Source organism: Stegostoma tigrinum, chromosome 21, assembly GCF_030684315.1.
Source record: "Stegostoma tigrinum isolate sSteTig4 chromosome 21, sSteTig4.hap1, whole genome shotgun sequence".
Lineage (NCBI taxonomy): Eukaryota > Metazoa > Chordata > Chondrichthyes > Orectolobiformes > Stegostomatidae > Stegostoma > Stegostoma tigrinum.
In genome coordinates, this window is record NC_081374.1 from 33,077,668 (window position 1) to 33,096,495 (window position 18,828).

Genomic DNA, 18,828 nt, shown 5'->3' on the forward strand with positions numbered 1-18,828 from the left:
TGAACATAAAGTATCAACCTGGTATAGGTACAGCACATGACTACTGCATGCTAAGCCGTACAGGCACCATGTAAAAAGTCGGACCTAAGTGATCCCGCAACTAATGGATCAGATTTAAATTCTGCTGCCCTCCAACATCCAGTTGTGAATTGTGGTGGGCAATTAAACAACTTAATGCATGAGGAGGGTTCACAGATATCCCTGATGATGGGTATCAGTGTAAAAGGTGAGGCTGAAGCATTTGCATGCATCTTTTAGACAGAAGTGCCAGTGATAAATCACATCTTCCTCTCAACTTGCCAAGCATCACAGTTGCCAGTCTTCAGCCAGTTGGATGAATTTCATGTGTTATCAAGAAACAGCTTAAGTCACTAGACACTGACAGTATATGAGCAATAATACTCAAGACTTCAGCTCCTAAAGTAGCCTTGCCCCTCATGAAACAGTTTCAATAGAGCCACATCACTGGCTTTATCCCAGCGAAGTCAAAAATTGGTCAAATATATCCTGTTTACTAAAAGTAAGACAAAACGGAAGCCACTAATTATTGCATTGCTGTCTGAACCAGCGTTTATTGCCTATCCCTAACCATCCTTGAGAAGCTGATGTGATAAACTGACTCCATGAACTATTGCTTTCCTTGCTGTGCAGGTAAACCCTCACAGGTGTTGGAAGGGAGTTACAGGATTTTGTCCAAGTGGCAGTGAAAGAATAGCATGAGTCCCAAGTCAAGATGATGTATGATTTGGAAAGCAATTTGCTTTCAGTGGTATTCTCATACATTTGCTTCCTTTGTCCTTCCAGGTGGTAAAGATTGTGAGTTTAGAAAATACGGTCTTACAATGAAGCAGGAAGCATATGTAAGAAATTAAATGATCCATTAATGCATTTAGCTTGGTCATTGGTACTTCTTCATTGGTGATGAGCTCTGTGTGAGCCCTTGTGCTCTCATCGGATGTGGAATGAAATAACTCCACAGAGGCCAGTATCCCATCACTAAGTCACCTTCTGTTAACACATGGAAAGCCCTTGATACTGACCCATCTGTCTCAGCCGCTCCCAATGAGCAGCATGTCTGACACTCCAGTTTATATCTGTCCACTAGGGCTCCCTGATTGAAACATATTAACAGCCCCAATCAGGGAACTCCTATTCAATGAGGTCCACCTGGCTGACCTTGTCACAGTCACTGCAGTGAGGCTGCCAGCTCAATGCAGTGGTCACCTGGGGAAAGAGGTTTCATTCCCCCCGCAATTAGATCAGAGGGCTTTGTATGGATTTGCACCGTTATAGATTTTGATAGTCCCTTTGACACATCTCCTGAAGGCTCCAGGCAGGGCTGTACACCTACCCAGGCTTTTCAGCTTTGCAAGCCTGTCAACAGCACACTCGAGTTGCCTTTGATACAATTTGAGGTAGAATTCCTGTTATCCCCCTGCGTATACTTGACACCTGAATATTGTCCAATACTCGTCCCTGCCTTCAGAAGTAACATTCTGCCAAGTGTTCAGAATGCAACGTTTAAAGCTTTAAATTCCATTGACCCTCTTGTCTTTTTTTGGGATGTTAATGTTAAGGCTTGTTGGATGCTTCCCCACTTTGGTTACTCATACCACAGCAGATACTCTGGGCAATATTTTCCCCTGCCTGGTGTGACGAGTGTAATGGCAAGTAAGGTTACAAAGTATGGAGAGAATGGGGGGAGAAAATCAGATTTCTAATGTCAAAATTCAGACGTGTTTCATTTTGAGTCTTAAATGGCAACTTTGGAATCTTGTCTTTGAGCAGTAACTAAGTTGTTTCCATATATTTGCATCTCATTAAAACTCCACCTTGACCTATTTGCATCCCATTTCCAAATCACCTCCCTCGAGAAAGTAAATGATATGAAAACCCGACATGTAAAACTGAATAGTTGGCAGGCAGCTGCATCTTGCTCAATGCCAGTCCCCGTCATCATGCAACTGCTTCAGCTGCAAAATGTTCCTACAGGCCACCGTTCTCCTCAAACCATTATTCACACCACATGGCACCAGAAAACCACTATCGTAGCATCATCATGCCTGTTCTTGGACTAACAGCTATTTTGTCAGACGCTTCAGCATTTTACTTTGGAGCTGACACTGATAACTTGCATATTTCATGCCAAGTCCCATTGCACACATACCTGGTGCGTCTGCACAGGATGTTATTTTTTTATGCTGACATGACACATGGTTTCTTCGCACTCACTGACTTGTGCACTTACGGGATGCTGCCAGTCTCTCTCTTTTTCTCTCTCTCTCTCTCGGTGACATTGGTTTCTTCTTGCACAAGATGATGAGCAGTCAGTTACTATCTGCCACCTAGTGCTGTTTAACACAAAGGGAAAGAAAGACAGCTTGTGACAGTGCAGACCACTGAGCAATGAGTTCAACACACAGACAGGAATTGAATTGTCACTCTGAGCGACTGTGCTATCTCAGATTCAGAGCTGCAGCACATGCCAACAACTTATTCAGCAAACACTTTCCCAGAGCTTTAAGCAAATGGTAAGTGTAGAAGTTGAAGCATATCTGAATTTTGACATTAAGAATCTGATTTTGTTTTCCCATTCTCTAGTGATGGTACTATGGCTTTAAGAGGTGTATTTGTCCTTTATTTTATGATGAGAGGTTAAGAGAGTATGGTCTGTTCCAAGCCAATAAAGTAAACAGCTAGTGAGGTCTTGTTTTATTTTAGTTAGAACAATAGAAGCAGCCTGAATGGTGGATCAAGCTCCCACAGGACCGGGATTTTAACTTTCAGTAGTTGTTGGAGTTTTGAAGTTGCTGTACATCTCTCTCGGTTACAGCTGAAAGCTTAAGTTCCCTATCTCTGCCAGAATGTTCCCTTGATGTTCTATCTTCCTGGAGTGGAGAAACATTGCATATGAGACAATCTATTTTACCAAATTTGCCTTTGCCAAGTATATGCTTATGGGATGTTTTTGTATTGGAATAGTCGCTGTTTAGGACTTAAATAATCTATTATTCTGTTAGGTTTTACAATAGTGATTAAGTTGGACAAATTCATCTTTGTTTTGTTGGTATTTTAACCGTGTAGAGAAAGAATAAAGTGTGTTTTACCTAAAGCCAAGTAGTGTAACCGATCGAATTACATCTAGAACACAACACCTTACGCTTATCTTTAAATATGGAAAAGTCTAGGCTATCTCCTTGATACATTTGAAGGGGGTTTGGTCTGGTCCATAACAGGGACCTTTGTCAGATGAAGGGATATAATGGTTAGGACTATACTCTCGCATTAAATGAGCTTATCGTGATCAAGTCCGGGGGCGTTGGCTACAGTCATCCTTGCAGTTCATGCAAGCAGCCAGAGGATTACAGGCAGGTTATTCAAGAAACTGAATTTTCAGTCCAAGAGGTGAGCCAATTTTTACATTGCAATGAGACGAAGTAAGACATTAAATATGATGAAAGTGATGCAAGAGTAGTTAATTGTCATGCATGAACAGGAGAGGTAGTGAGGGAGTTGAGGGCCACACGTGTGGTAATTTACGAAACAAAGGTGGGTGAAAGACCTTCAGTGGGCATGCTGCATGAGATACTGAGGATTGTAGCCCATCTGTGTTGGTAAAATGTATCCACAAAGGCGGACCTAATGAATGCTGGCTTTGAGTGTGAAGTAGCAAAAGGAAGAAGGTGGCACTTGCCCGTGCAAGATGCAGGTGATTATTGATCATCATGTGGCATTGCTGCAGGCTATAACCCTGACTTATACTGCAATTGCTATCTAGGCTGGCTGTGCCTCTTAGCAGTGGCAACGAGTTGTGCTTCTCTGCGCCACCCCATCCATCAGCACCTTCAGATCCCTATTCTGGAAGTGGAGAGCTAGCTTGCTTTTCATATCGGACATTTGCAGGCTTAAAGGACCTCAGCAAGCAGTCATTCCTGGCTTGCAATATCTAAAGTTGTACATACATTGTAATCTTCAATATGGTTCCAGAGGTGTGTATGTCACTCAGTCTCTCCAGCGATGAGCTATTCTCTAACCGTGTGATTCTCTAAGAAACGTGCCCAACAGCTCAGTTGCAAAATTTATGAGGTGAAAAGTGAAAGGACTTGTGAGAAACTTCACACTGGCTCATGGAAGACCAGGATTGGAAAATTCAGTCCTGCCTGTGTGGTCTACAAGCTATTTGGAAATCGCAAACTAAACAAATCATCCCACAATGCTTAAACATGTTGTCAAGCATGATAACAATAGAAAATATTGTGTATGTATCTAAATATTGGTTACAAATATGTACAAATTAATATGAAACCCTACAAACAGTAATTTTAATTTCAGTCTCACATATTTTGGCTTAACCCGAACTATGTTAACTAGAGTAAATGCTAAAATATTTCTAAAACCTAACTCACCAGCATTGAAATATGGATTCTTGAGTCAATCATCTTACTATATTGAAATGATCTTAGAGAAAAAAAATTGATTGTGATTTTGGTTTAATAAATTTCTCCAAGCTTTTGGTAGAATAAGAAATGATAAACGTAACGTAAATGAGAAATATCAGAATTTTCCCTTGAAAAAGATCACTTGTGCCTGCAGATAGTTGTAATTGACTTCCACTGTATTCTCATTTTTAACAGAACTGCGTATAAAAAGGCAGAATTCATCAGACAGTATCTCCAGTCTCAATAGCATTACAAGCCATTCCAGCATAGGGAGTGGTAAGGATGCTGACGCCAAAAAGAAGAAAAAGAAAAGCTGGGTAAGTTCATGCTTTTCTCTTTACATGAGAGTTAAATGTTATACACATGACACCTGTCCATGCTGACTGCTAGTGTACTGTAAGTGCGCCCTCTGCTGTTAGTGTCACCAATTACAGCCTTGTATGAGATAATGAAATGTGTCTCTGATGAAGGGTCTAGGCCTGAAACGTCAGCTTTTGTGCTCCTGAGATGCTGTTGGGCCTGCTGTGTTCATCCAGCCTCACATTTCATTATCTTGGATTCTCCAGCATCTGCAGTTCCCATTATCACAGCCTTGTATGAAACCTGTTTATTTTAGATAATGTTAGAAAATGCTCATGCAGAGTTATTTAATGGAACTGGGTAACACCAAGGTTCAGAAGCTAGTAAATTGGTTCCAGTCTGTAAGCTGATATCATTCATATTGAAACATTAACCATTTTCTCAGGCTATTGTGGTATGAAAACTGATGTCTAGCTGCAGTCCATTAAAATGGTGTCTTGATGTCCCAGTAGACATATCATGAGCTTCTAAAGTAGTTCAGTTGCTGTCAATATTTACTTAAGAATACATAGAGTTTCTTTTAAAGTTCTACTTTCTACATGAACATTTTACAGGGTTTAACATATAATTGATAATAAATGAACCAATATTTGGTATTTGGTTATGATTATTAAACAAAGGTGAGTAAAGACTGTAATAGCATCAAGTACCTTAAAGAATATGATAGTTTAAACTATAACAAGGTAGCATATGTAAAACAAACAAGAGAATCACGTAAAAGAAAAATACCACAGGTTTTACAAAAAAAAGCATGAAATGGCACACAATGTCAGCTAGTCATTCTGGGCATTGAGTCTTTTTCAGGAGGAACCACAAGCTGGAGTTGATGCAGGTGACAGAAGTATCGCCCAGCTACTGGAGAACCCTGCAATGTCTCTTTTTAGAGAAAACCTAAAATTTAACCCCACTCAGACACATAATTGGAAAGCCCAAGCCTTCCCCAGGAACCAAGAACTGACACCGAGATTAGAAAGGGTATATGGGTGTCTTTGAGTCAGCATGGACAAGATGGGCCTAATGGCTCCCTTCTACACTGTATCATTTCTGTGATTTTAAGTCATGAATACCAGCAGTTGTCAGCCAGGCTAAGGCAGTGATTGACGCTTGTGCGATCTACCAGAGGTGTCGGGTTGTCATGGATCTCAGGCCACTGTGGGATGGGGAGTTTGTTTGACCTCCCTCTGCATGACAAGTCACCTGGTCACAACGTTAAGGCTAGGAGCTGGCTGAGACCCTTAAAAACCTCAGTTAACAGCAAGGCAGTAAGGACATCCATGAGGCTTACTGCTATGAACTTGATCAGTGCATTGGCAAAGACATTATATTCCATTCAATGTGAGTGATACTAAGAAAACACAATTCTTAATTTACCATTGTGTGCTTGAATGCTGTAATGCTGACCCCAGACTCCAATTACCAGTGATATCAAGAAGTTCCACATAATTTACTGAGATTATTACTCTTAAATATTCATATTTTACACTGACATCCACATCGGTAAAAGCATACAGAGAAGTGTTGATATTTGGCTTGCTAGAAACCCTAGAAATGCTCCCCATGCTCCCAGTTTCTTATTCCACTCTAGATATCTACTAATACCGTAATGTTAAAATGTAAACTTAATGCTGCAGTCTACAGAAACTGAAATGCATGATTATAATATCAATGCAATGTCAAATAACTTCACATAATATTTTGAAATATACCTATGTTTGCCTATATAATTTAATTTTAATATTTTAATAACAACGTTGACTTTTCTGTTTTACATTATTGAAATGGATCCCATATAAATAAATTTTGGTCTCAGTTCACTTAAGCATTTCCAAATGTCAGCTTTTCCAGACAGTTGGATTTCAGAATTGATCTGGTCAGGTCATGAAGTACACGCGTCAGATTTTGGTGTGGTTTTCTAAACCAACATAAGGAAACACAAATTGAATTGTCACCAACATTTGACACCCTTCCATTTCTCTTTTCCAATCTAATTGTCACTAGTTTAAACAGTAGGTGATGTAACTGCTTCGAATGATGGACATGTGGGAAATTGGGGGTTATCATATTGGCACCAGTTTTCCAAGAAGCATGAGTGACCAAAGTAACTTCAGTAAAGTTTGCTGCGGAGTAGAACACCCTAACCAGGTTTCTTTTTCAGCTTTATGACACTGTTCTTGCTCGTATGTTCCGTAAAACCTTGCAACTGTGAACATAGCTGGACCTCACACAGGAAACTTTCCTGCATCTACATGAAATTAATTGAACAAGTCAATGCAGCAGATATCAGAACATTAAGTAAACGGACCTCTTCTGATTTCTGTGTCACTCATTTAACTCAATGAACTCGGGCATGTTCTGATATGTCTGGGCACAAACCCAAAACCTTGCCTCTCCTTATGTTTTTGAAAGAGCAAATTGTTAACGTTTTTTCTGCAATCTCTCGTAACCTTCAAAAAGAGGTACAGATGCTGACATTTGCACCTTACAACTGAGATTAAAACCTTGCAGAAAAGTGATTATTTTGAGATTTCCTTAATTCAGGAGCAACAACTCAACAATGATCGAACTGCACACAAATTTAGTTGCTGACTTCTATCAAATACAAAATGCCCTTCCAATCATTGTTGCCTTTTTTGTCATGACCAGGTGAGGTGGTGTGAACTGGCTCCCAGTTCAAACTTGCTAATTGCCAGTGACTTAGAATCTATCCACTCCTTGTATGACATAGGCTATAGTGAGAAATTTGGAAAAAAGAAGAGTCAGGCATGTTATCGCAAGAGAGCTTTTTTACATCAACAACAAAATGTAGCACTTTCCAACCAAGACCTGGACTTTGAGGCAAGATTCTCATTCACAGCAAGAGGCTCACTAATGGATAATTGCTTATTATCACCATCATTATTCATTAGCTTCACCTCATCTGTATGCAGCCTCCTTTCCCTCATCTGCCAGATAAAAACTATACACCAAGAATTCCCAACATAAAAGTCAGAGCAAGTACCTGGCAACGCTAGGTCACCACTTGCTGGACCAGACCTCAAACTGCGACACTAGGCACCAACATCTCGAGGCACACTTCTTGGGCAATGATTGCACACATCTCGTATCCATGGACCTTGGTATTTTATATGTACCAGTTTCCTTGTGTCATCTTGGCACATTTCCAAATCACTTGCAATGTGTCGCCTCACGTTAATGCTGCAATTTGGAGCTCACCAACACCTCTCATTGGAATGCTGCTGCAGAGACACTGTGCATGGAATGGACCAGGCTGCTGGCCCTCTCTCTTGGCTAACTCACTTAGTGCCTACCTCAACGTTCAAAGCATTCCTCCCTTGCCTTTCCTATTTGCGCTTTCTCGCTTAGAGGCTCACAGGACTTCCATCTTGCCGTGCTATTTAGTGTGGACACAAAGCCAAGTAGCTTGGCACAGTTTTCAGCAATCATCAGTCAAGGGGAGGGACATTGTGCTACGATAGTGCTAAACCTGCACCATGTGCCAGCTTCATAGTTACCATTATAATTGCATGTGCTTCAAGCAAACAGCCATGTTTAAAAGTCTAATGGGAGCAGTCCTCTGCCAAGTCCAGGGAGCTGCCCTTCAGATAGGTGGTGCCATTGCAGGAAGTTGAGAGCAGTCTCCAGAATCAGACCAGGGCCTTGGACAAGGTCAGTTGGCCTCTTGTGGTAGTCAGGGACTCCATTCTTGTCCAGTACAGGGAATTAGCTGTGGTCAGCCCTCTGGGTACAGTGCAACCTGCCTGGGGAGTCACAGCAACACAGTCAAGGAACTGTATAGATATCAGTCAGAAATCTGGTCACTCAACATTTGGGTCTGCCCAGTTAAGTTGCTCAACATGTTGGTCCATAATCAATCGTAGGGTTCATTCACTAAAAGACAAGTACATTTATCAGCACGCATGGCTGTGAGAGGGATGCTAGGGAACTTAATAGTGGGTATTGGAACAATAATGCTGTGATGCACAGGGAATTACAATACTGAATGCTGATGTGCAGTTAACTCAATATATCATGGAGACGAAATGATAGTACATGGAAGGGAAAGGGATAATGAAGTAAGGGGGGAAAATCATCAATCGGGGCACTTTCCCTTTGAAGGGAAGGGTGAAGGATAGAGGGCCACTGAATCTGGTCTGGTTACTTGATGTGCCTGGGAGGTGGATAAAGTGAACAGATGAAGATTTACTTGGACAGCTTGGGTGGGGACTTGAAGTCCAGAGCCTGGAGGTTGTTTGGGAGGGCTACCAAGAAGGAAATCTTTTGCACTTTGGAATTCATCAATAGTAAGAGATTGAGCCCAGGAATCATCGCTGGAGTCAATTTGCCTTAGATATTTGGCCAGACTCACCCCAGGATGGAATTGAAGTGTAGATGTGGAAGTGTTGGCATTTGTGTACAGGGTAGGAGTAAGATGTTAGACTATGTATCCGAGGGCCTTGACAGGTTGTGTGCCCTGCCCAGAGGCAGTGTGTACTCCTTGGCTTGGACTCTCTCAGGGCTGAGGATGGAAGTGGTAAGCTCAGCCACTACTGGGGTGTCCTGAGATGAGACGTTTGGATGCCATGGGTATGGTTCCTCTTCCAACTTGATACCGCTGGCACCACCTAGTCTCCTTGTAGCAAAGGGGACACCTGTAGTATGGTTGAGGTTCCTTGCTGAGGACCAATGGTTAGAGCAGTGTAGTGCAGGTCAGTGTGTAGATCCAGCGGAAGCTGAGACTGCTGGACCTGACTATCCCTGGTAACCACCAACCTGTCTACAGAGGCAGCCAGAAGTTAACATGCCAGTGCCACTAACAAACCTGCTTCTTACTCCTGGCATAACAAGGTGTAGAGCTGGATGAACACAGCAGGTGCCTTGCTGATACCATGCAGCCTTTTCCTGCCTGGGTCGGAGCAGGTGCCTGAGTAGGCAGCCCTCAGAGTGCCAATGTCCTGGTGTGTTTCTTGCTTAACGAGCTGCAGCAACCTGGCAGCGATGTGCTCACCAGCAACTGCTCCTGTCTCTAATCTGGCGTATGTTCCCATCGAGGTGTCAGTATCGGAGTTGAGGGGGTTTGCAGGAGACAGCCTTGCCACTGCTTCCTCTGCTACAATCTGTTCTTTTCCTTTGAAGGTGGAAGAGGAAAGGTGTAACAGCACCTCCCTTATAACCAGAGAGACACAGTAAATTTCCCAATGATATCTGCAGGGGCCCAAATGAGAGAATGCGTCATGACCAAGGGATACAAACTGTGGCATCATGATAACATTCACAGTGAGGGAAATGGGAGAGTCTCATAACAACGAATGATGCTTCTTACTGAATGCTAAGACAATATCACCACAGGAGCAACCCCAAAACTTACTGGCAAGTGCCGAGATGGTGTCCTCAAAGTGGATGAGAAACCTAGTGTCAGGCACCACACCACCTGTCCTGGCTCTTTCAGCTCTATTATGGACCATTTTCTCCTGGAATGAGAGAAAGGAAGGCATTGAGGAAGATGAAATGTCTAGCATAGCTTTAGTGCTGATGCAGGTTGAGGAAAGCTGCTGCGGTGACCTGAGTGATTGAAGAAACAGAGCTGAAGCCGAGGATTTTTAGTATTGTGAGAAATTTGAAATGTGTGAAAGCGAAGAAGGGAAGGTGTTGCATGCAATAGTGACAGCAGTAGTGTTTGAGCCTTGTGGAAAGGTTGGTGCAGACCACAGGCCAGATGAGTGGGAGATAACACATAGAGATCATGTGACCTACCTTGGCGGAGCAGTGAAAGTCAGCAACTTTCTTCCTACATGTCATTTATTTTCCGGACTCTGAAGACTGCACTGATCCCAATGGCAACCATTGACTGGGTTGGCAGTATCTGCTGTCATGGCTTTCTTTGCTGGTCCTAAGGGAAGAACACATCACTCGTCCCCACCATGCTGTCTACTAAGAGCACTTGGTCTCTGTGCAGAGCAGGGTGCTGATATCACTATGTCTGCCGCATCTGAAGTAAGTGTCTTCATCTGTGCAGGGCAGCTCCAGACTGCCAGTAATTGACTGACTGACTGTGTGACAGCATGTTAAATTTAGCTCCAGGATCCCAGAATATCCCAGCAGTGGTAAGTACTTCTGCCTACAGTGCACCAGAGAATAGGACCAGCATCAAAACGTGGTAGGTAGTTAAGAGACTGAGTTTGGGATGATCGCACAGGAAGGCTTGCCCGGCCTCATAGCAAGAAACCCTTCATGCAACTCAATTAAAATGACACATGGCTCATTTCTGTGAGAAGTTAGCAGTATGATTTTGTAGAGCAAGGCTAAAGCTCTCTTTAATTAGCATGCAGTTATTTTATGTTTAATGCATTGATAAGGAGGTGATGACCTAACAGTATTATTGCTGAACTGTTAAACTAAAAACCCACGTAATGTTCTGGGGACCTGGGTATGAAACTCGCCACAGCAGATGGAGCAATGTGAATTCAACACAAGTCTGGAATTAAGAGTCTACTGATGACAATGACTCCTTTTGTCAATTGTCAGAAAGGCTCATCTCGTTCACTAATGTCCTTTAAGGAAGGAAATTGCCATTCTTACCTGGTCTCGCCTAGACCCACAGCAATGTGGTTGACTGTTAATTACCCTCTGGGCAATTAGGGATGGGTAACAAAGGCTGGCCAAGCCAGCAACACCTTAATCCCGTAAATGAATTTTTAAAAAGGAACCAATTCCAAGCTTTTCTTGAGTGAAAGAAAAAAAGTGAAAGGATAATAAACCTCAAGTAAAATAACAGACTATGTCTAGTCTACATATGCGGTGGTATGAAGTTAAAGAGGGATAGTGTCCAGCACAAAGAAAAGTCAAAATATAATTTAAAGGCTTTGGATGTCCTTGAGATTTAAGGTTTTAACTTGAGAGCACAGTTGTTAATCAACATTATTCACGAATATTATAGATCTCTAAGTTCTCAGTTAAAAGCAGTTCCTTTCTAATTTGTGTTTCACTAGGGCGGTGTTCTTTTGAAAAGCGGAGAGGAAGAGCACTTTCTCAAGTTCTGCAAAGACAAACCCATATCCCCTGCTATACCAAAAGCAGTTCTCTGAAACATTAGCTGACATCGATGCCTGAGTTCATTTTTTTTGAGCTTGACAATTGAGCAAGGCGTCTTTCATTTCCAGGATGTGAAGCTTTTCAGACCGGTGTTAATCAAATTAGGAGATGATGGCTTCTTTGTGCCTGAAAGGGTGAACCACAGCTTTGCCAAAATATTAATTTCAGTTCGATAATTTTGTCTCTTTCACATTGACTTCATGAATTGTGCCTAAACTGTGTTTCTCCACTTGCTGTGACCATTTGAATTAGCTTTTTTTGGCATTTTTAGAACTGTATTAGTCTATGAAAGTCCCAGGTGTTGAAATCAGATAACAAATGTAAATATCAGTAATATCCATATTTTACAAACAGGGGTGTAATTCAGTGTGAATATCAAGCCAACTTGAAATCCAATTGTGCTGAGAAAGCTGTTATTACTAACTAAGCAATTTAGTAAAGGAGCAAAATGTGATTACAGTTGAGGAGAGAAGATTATTAATGAGCAAGTGTTTTTCAATTGAAATTAAAGTTGACAGTTAACTTTCATAATCAAAAAAAAACAAAATTCGTCTGGGTTCATGAAATACTTAAAGGTAACAAGTATTGCTTTGTTCTTCCTCCCATGCTGACACAAACTTTTTTTCAGGTTTATGAGGTAAGTGCTCTCAATATGTCAACCATGTGAGGAAATCACATAATACATCCAGTCTGGATGAATGCCATTCACTGACATCTGAATCCATCAGATCCATCGAGACTCTTAAAGCACTTTGAATTACATTCAGAATTCAGCAATAGCTTATATCCCATTGGTTTATTAACTTGTTATTTATGGACTGTGGCATTTTATGATACACTATGCTTTGTAACTTTCATTTTGCAAATTTTTTGCTATACTACTTTTAGAATTGCCATGACTAGAGTTATTAACTCCACATTACTAAATTGTGAAATTTAAATAATGAATATGATTGTATTTCATAATACGTGCTTTAAGAGTAGGTATAACTAACGTGTATGAATTATATGCATCCATTGCTATCACTGAACAGAGTGAATTGAATATTTCAATAATGAACTATTTGTTACACTCTGTTTGCTGTTTAAGGTAACCCCACAATTAGGGCTGTCATGAATGTCTTGTGTCAAAACGGCATTAAGTTATTTCTAATCTTCTTCGAAAATTAAAGACTGAATTTTTAATTAATTTTCTTAGCAGGTGCTGTGTTCCAGCAAAGTACATATTTACAGACATTGCATCGCTTGAGATAAAATAAATAGAAAATATCATGAGAACAAATATGTTTGCAATGTGATCATAATTCTCGGATAAGCAGGGTAACATAAGAACAGCTGAGGTCATTCAGACCTAAGCTTGTTCCTCCATTCAGTGAGATCATGGCCAATCTGTGGACTAAATCCAGGTACCCATCTTTGGCCCATATCCCTTAATACTTCTGCTTAACAAAGAATTATCTATCTCAGACTTAAAATTAAATCGGAAGAGAACTTCAAACCTCTAGCGCCCTTTATGTGTAGAAATGCTTCCTAACATCTTTGGGTTGGGTCTGTTGAGGGAACAGGAGCTTGCTGTCAAGGGTAACAAACACCCCCATCAAAACCAACAAATACTGCTGTGAAGAATCCTCTGGTGCTGAGGAAGGGTCACCAGACCCGAAGTGTCAACTGCGATTATTTTTTTTTCTCTCCACGGATGCTGCCAGACCTGCTGAGCTTTTCCAGCAACTTCTGTTTTTGTTATCATTACAGCTGTGAAGATATTTAGCACTTTCTCAAGGTTGTCTCTGCCTTGACCCAGCCTCTAGGTTTTCTGAGCCCTGGGATTTGCGGTCGACCTGCAAACCAAGTTGATGAGCATGAAAGCCTTGAACTTAAACCATTCAGAATGTAAATCCACCTTCTGAGCTTTGTTGGACTGTTTGACCTTGTTCTGCCACAGTAATAGCTGGGCAGTTTGTGGCTGACACACTTCCATCTTTTGCTCAGCCATATTTAAAATTTTCCATCAGGGTCTTTAATTACTTTAGAATCAATAATACAGGGGTTAAAAAAAAAATCAACAAGCCCTTGAGGTTTGAGTTAATTGAGAGAAAGGAAGGGAACTAGGGATAAAGCAGGAAACTACAGGCCTGTAAGTCTAACCTCAGTGGTGGGGAACCTATTGGAAGAAATATAGAGGGACAGATTAATCTACATTTGGAGAGGCAAGGATTAACCAAGAACAGTTAGCTCGATGGAGTTTTTCAAAGAGGTAACCAGATGTGTAGATGAGGGCAACACATTCTGCGTTATCTACCTGGACTTCAGCAAGGCTTTTGGTAAGATCCCACGTGGGACATAGATAGCAAAGGTAAGGGACCATGGGATCCAAGGAAATTTGGCAAATTTGCTGAGAGGCAGGATGCAGAGTGTGATAGTTGAGCGCTGTTTTTGCGACTGGAAGCATGTGTCCAGTGGAGTTCCATAAGAATCAGTGAGGTACCTGCTGTTTGTTGCATATAAAAATGATTTGGACGTGAATGTAGAAGAGTTGATCAGTACGTTCATGGATGATATGAAAATTGGTGGAATGGTAAATAGTGAAGAGGATAGCCTTAGATTACAGGAGGACATGTCAGATGGGCTGCTTAGTGGCAAATGGGACTCAATCTGCATAAATCTGAACTGATGCACTCAGGCAGGACAAACAAGGCAACAGAATATATGATGGACAGTAGGAGCCTGGGAAGAACCATGGATCAGAGGGACCTTAGTATGTATGGTAGCATGTGGTTAAGAAGGCATATGGGGTACTTGCCTTTATTAGCTTAAGTATAGAGTTTAAGAGCAGGGAGCTTATGCTGGAACTGGTTAAAAAGTTAGTTCAGCCACAGCTAGAGCATTGAGTTCAGTTCTGGAACGGATATTGTAGAGTTGATGTGAGAGCATTAAAGAGGATGTAGAGGACATTTACCAGGATGTAGCCTGGACAAAAGAGTTTCAGTTCTGAAGAGAGATTAGATGGACTGGGGTTGTTTTTGTTGGAGTGGCAGAGGCTTAGGGTGGACCTGATTGACATGTGTAAAATTGAGGGGTGTGGACCGAATGAAACTGTTCCCTTTTCAGGAGGGATCAGTGACCAGGGGTGTAGATTTAAGGGACAGGAGGTTTAGAGGAGATGTCGGGAAAGTTCTTTCACCCAAAGGACAGTGGGAATCTGGATTTGCTGCCTGTAAATCATGGCAGAGACAGAAACACTCATAATATGTAAAAAAATGTTAGATGTGCACTTGCAATGCCGAGGCATAAAAGGCTATGGACCAAATGCCGGAAAGTGAGACTAGACTCAATGGACCAAAGGGCCTTTTACTGTGCTGTAGATCCCTGACTCTCTAACCAACATGGATTTGTAAAAGGCAGACCATGCTTCGACCAGTCCAGTTGATTGATTTTTTTTTTGTGAAGTTACATAGAATGTTGACAGAAATTTTATGAAAGCATTGGAGCGAGTACCACAAAAAGATGGCTAACTAAACCGGGGCTCGTGGAAGATGGGGAGGAGGGGTGTGTTATTTTCAGCGTGGATAATTTCTGGGCTTGCAGACAAAAAGAAAGTCGAGGTAAATGGTTGTTGTTCAGACTGAAAGGTAAATGTAGGGACCCCCAGAGGGTGGGTGTTGGGACCACTGGTTTTTAACACAAAATATAAATAACTTTGTTGTTAGAATATAAAATGAAATCTCAGAACTTTATGATGACTGCATAAAGACATATATTAGGTAGTCAGCTAGCTGAATAGAAGTTAGAATCCAATACAGTAGAGTATGAGGTAATGCGTTTCAGCAGAAACTGCATGGAGAGATGATAGAAACCTTATGTCATGTTCCAAAGAGTGTGCAAAAACAGAGGGACTTGGGATTTATATGCATAAATCCTTGACAGTGGCAAGGCAGAGTAATTTATAAAACATTTGGGATTTTGGATATAATAAATAGAAATTGAGTACAAAAGCAGAGACATTGTGTCAAAACATTAAGAATTTCTGAGCAGGTCACAGGCAGAATATTATTCAAGCCTCAGAGGGGTTGGAGGGAAGAAACCTGATGATTCATTGTGACTACTGTTCCTGGTGGCACTGCAGGGACAGGATAGCTATCAGATTGGCTAGCAGCTCCCAGAAGCAGCCAAGATCTGATGCGATTAAGGTTTTAGAGAAAATAAAGACTGTTATGACTTATCGGCCATGCTGAGGTTGACTCATCCATGGCTCTTAACCATTTTTACACTGGGTATAGGATGTGAAATGCAACAATAATTAATGATCAAGAGGGGTTGTGGAATCCTTCCAGTATTAATTATAGAATAACTTATATACTGTGAGGATAAAAACCAAATGGACTAGCTGAGCTGAAAGGCTCATTTTGTCAATAATTTGTATGAATGTGTTAATTAAGTTTGACAACAAATTGAATGTGTATAAAATGTGTTGCAGATTTGGATTTGTATGAATGTGGTAATTAATGAGATGCACTTTGCAAATTAATGAAATAAAATTAAGCTACATGGAGTGAGTAATTGATTTAGTGAATCACTAATTTCTGTATTTTATTGAATAATTAAGCTCATTATAAATGAGACTAATTAATGTATTGAATGGTGAGATGTTGGAAAATGTCATTCACATTCTAGAAGTGCTGTTGGGTCGGATTGTAAGATTGAGGATTTCCACTATATTTGGTCGAATGCAGTCATTGAATGGAGATTACAAATATAATTTTCTTACAGACAGGAAATCGCTTTGCATTTGTGTGAGATTGTATCAGTGTCTTGGGAATACTATGTAAATTTTAACAGTTGGGAAAGTACGTATCAAAATCCAAAGATTGATTTGCCACCCCTCTTGTAAAATGAATCATAGACATGTTCATGCATTTCTGGGGCTCAAAGTTGAGGTGCTATCTTGGCATCCTGTTGCATGAGCAAATTCTGTAGATCTTGTCAGATGTGCACTTGACAGAATGGATTCTCACCCCCAGAGTCAGGAGCAAGACACGCAAGAGAAAATAGGTACAAAAGCAGAAATTTCTGGAGAAACCCAACAGATCTGACAGCATCCGTAGACAGAAAGCAGAGTTAACATTTCAGGTCTGATGACTCTTTTTCAGAAATAGTGGAAGTAATGTGATGTATTCTCATGAAAGCATCCCAGTGCTTATGTTGGATTTCATTCATTGAATCTTGTTAGAAACATAGCTGTACACAAGCGCCAATAAGCTTCAATCTCACAAATAAATGTAAGGATCCATCACTTTCTAACCTTGAGTTTTCTTTTTTTTCAATTAATTGTATGACCAAACTTGAAATTCACTACTTAAACTGCTAATCAATATAGTGGAAAATGTTAAACATTGGCGTTTTGTTTATTTATTTAAACTACAATACAAGATTTGTATCAACTTTGCAGTCAGTCCCAAAAAGTGCAAGCATTTAGTTAGCTTGATTTGCAACCACCTCATGAAATACTTTACAATCTGATTAACTTGCCTGCCTAGCGCAATTCTCTTGAGCTGTTGCACGGCATGAATAAATTCCACAAATACCCCTGTATACACACACATTGTATGAAAACAAAGTGAGTGCACTGCGCAGTTAATAAATTCCAGGTCTGCTCCGACTATTCCCTCAAAACAAAATTAACGGTCTCATGTACTAGATTCAGTGTCTTTTGCAATCATGAATAATAATATTTAGTATTCCAACAGCATGATTTGGGATTGTAACAATAATAATTTCATGTTATTATAAGAAACTGGATGTCATAACCTCACATATAAATCCCGTGCAATACTCCAGTCTTCTAAGATGGAGCCAATGCACATCCTGGACAGATAAAGTCAATGAAAAATGAAGAAGTTGGCTTCCGAGATGGATTCTAATTGACAGAATAGAGTAGTAATTTGAGATGATTAACTTCTTTTATGATGCTCCCTGCAAGATATGAAACAATAAAGAATGCTACACAACCCTGCTAGCAGGCTAACTTGTCCTAGTCTGCCTTATCATTGCATTTGTCCAGCTGTCGTCTTAATGGAAGCTTGTCTCCTACATGTCTCCTTTGGCAGCCTTTCTCTGACTTAACTCACTGATGATATCTTTAATCCTTCTTTTGTTTTTGCTCCTGACCAGGGAGTTGACTATTGAATCTCGTGACTCCTTTCTTCTGCTGGGTTATCAGAGCCATTTGTTAAGCAGCCCAGCACCTCCTCAATCAAAAGAGCTACTATAGCCCACCGCTCACAAGATGAATAGTGTCATTCTAACACAATAAGTTGAGATGGTTCACAGAAACTGTCACTGAACTTCCATTGTTTTATTTAACCCATTTCCCTTGGTTCCTACGGGTATATTTCCTCCTCACCCTGTTTCTGCCTTTAAAAAATTGTGAACTGAATTTAACTGGGATATAAATCACATCCACAGCATTTGTGGCTTAAGTCAAAAGTCCCAAAATAGTAAACATCTGCTTTGTTGTTAGGCTGATACTTTCATATTGACTGAACTTAATGTTAATGGAGAGTAAAAATAAATTATATTTCCCTTTCTTTTGCCATTTAGTGTTAAACACATTCACTTTGTTGTTCACCCAATTCAATGGTTGCTGGAAGGAAAAAAAAGTTGAAACATTTATTTTCTTTTGTTCTGTGCATTCCCTTTTCAGATGCACCCATTGTAATTTAGGTATTCTACTTGTCCTGTGATTATTTCTCACATTCATTACATACCAGCCCAACAGCCTTCGCATCCGGCATATCATCCTCTGCAACTCCACCACCTACAATCCGACCTCACCACCAAAGAGATTTTTCCTTCTCCACCCCTATCTGCCTTCTGTAGGGACCACTCACTCTGCGACTCCCACGTCTGCTCCACACTCCCCACTAGCCCCGCCACCCCAGCA

The 18,828-nt window shown here is 40.8% G+C and overlaps 1 protein-coding gene across 4 annotated transcripts in view; it reads left to right on the forward strand.

The window, feature by feature from the left end:
• Positions 1 to 18,828, forward strand: part of LOC125463028 (neuron navigator 1-like) — a 618,648-nt gene that overhangs the window by 540,215 nt on the left and 59,605 nt on the right. For all 4 annotated transcript variants that reach the window (XM_059653430.1, XM_048553660.2, XM_059653432.1 and 1 more), the window contains one exon: positions 4,635 to 4,756. In XM_059653430.1, the coding sequence (XP_059509413.1) occupies positions 4,635 to 4,756 (122 nt within the window). The remainder of the gene's footprint in view (positions 1 to 4,634; positions 4,757 to 18,828) is intronic.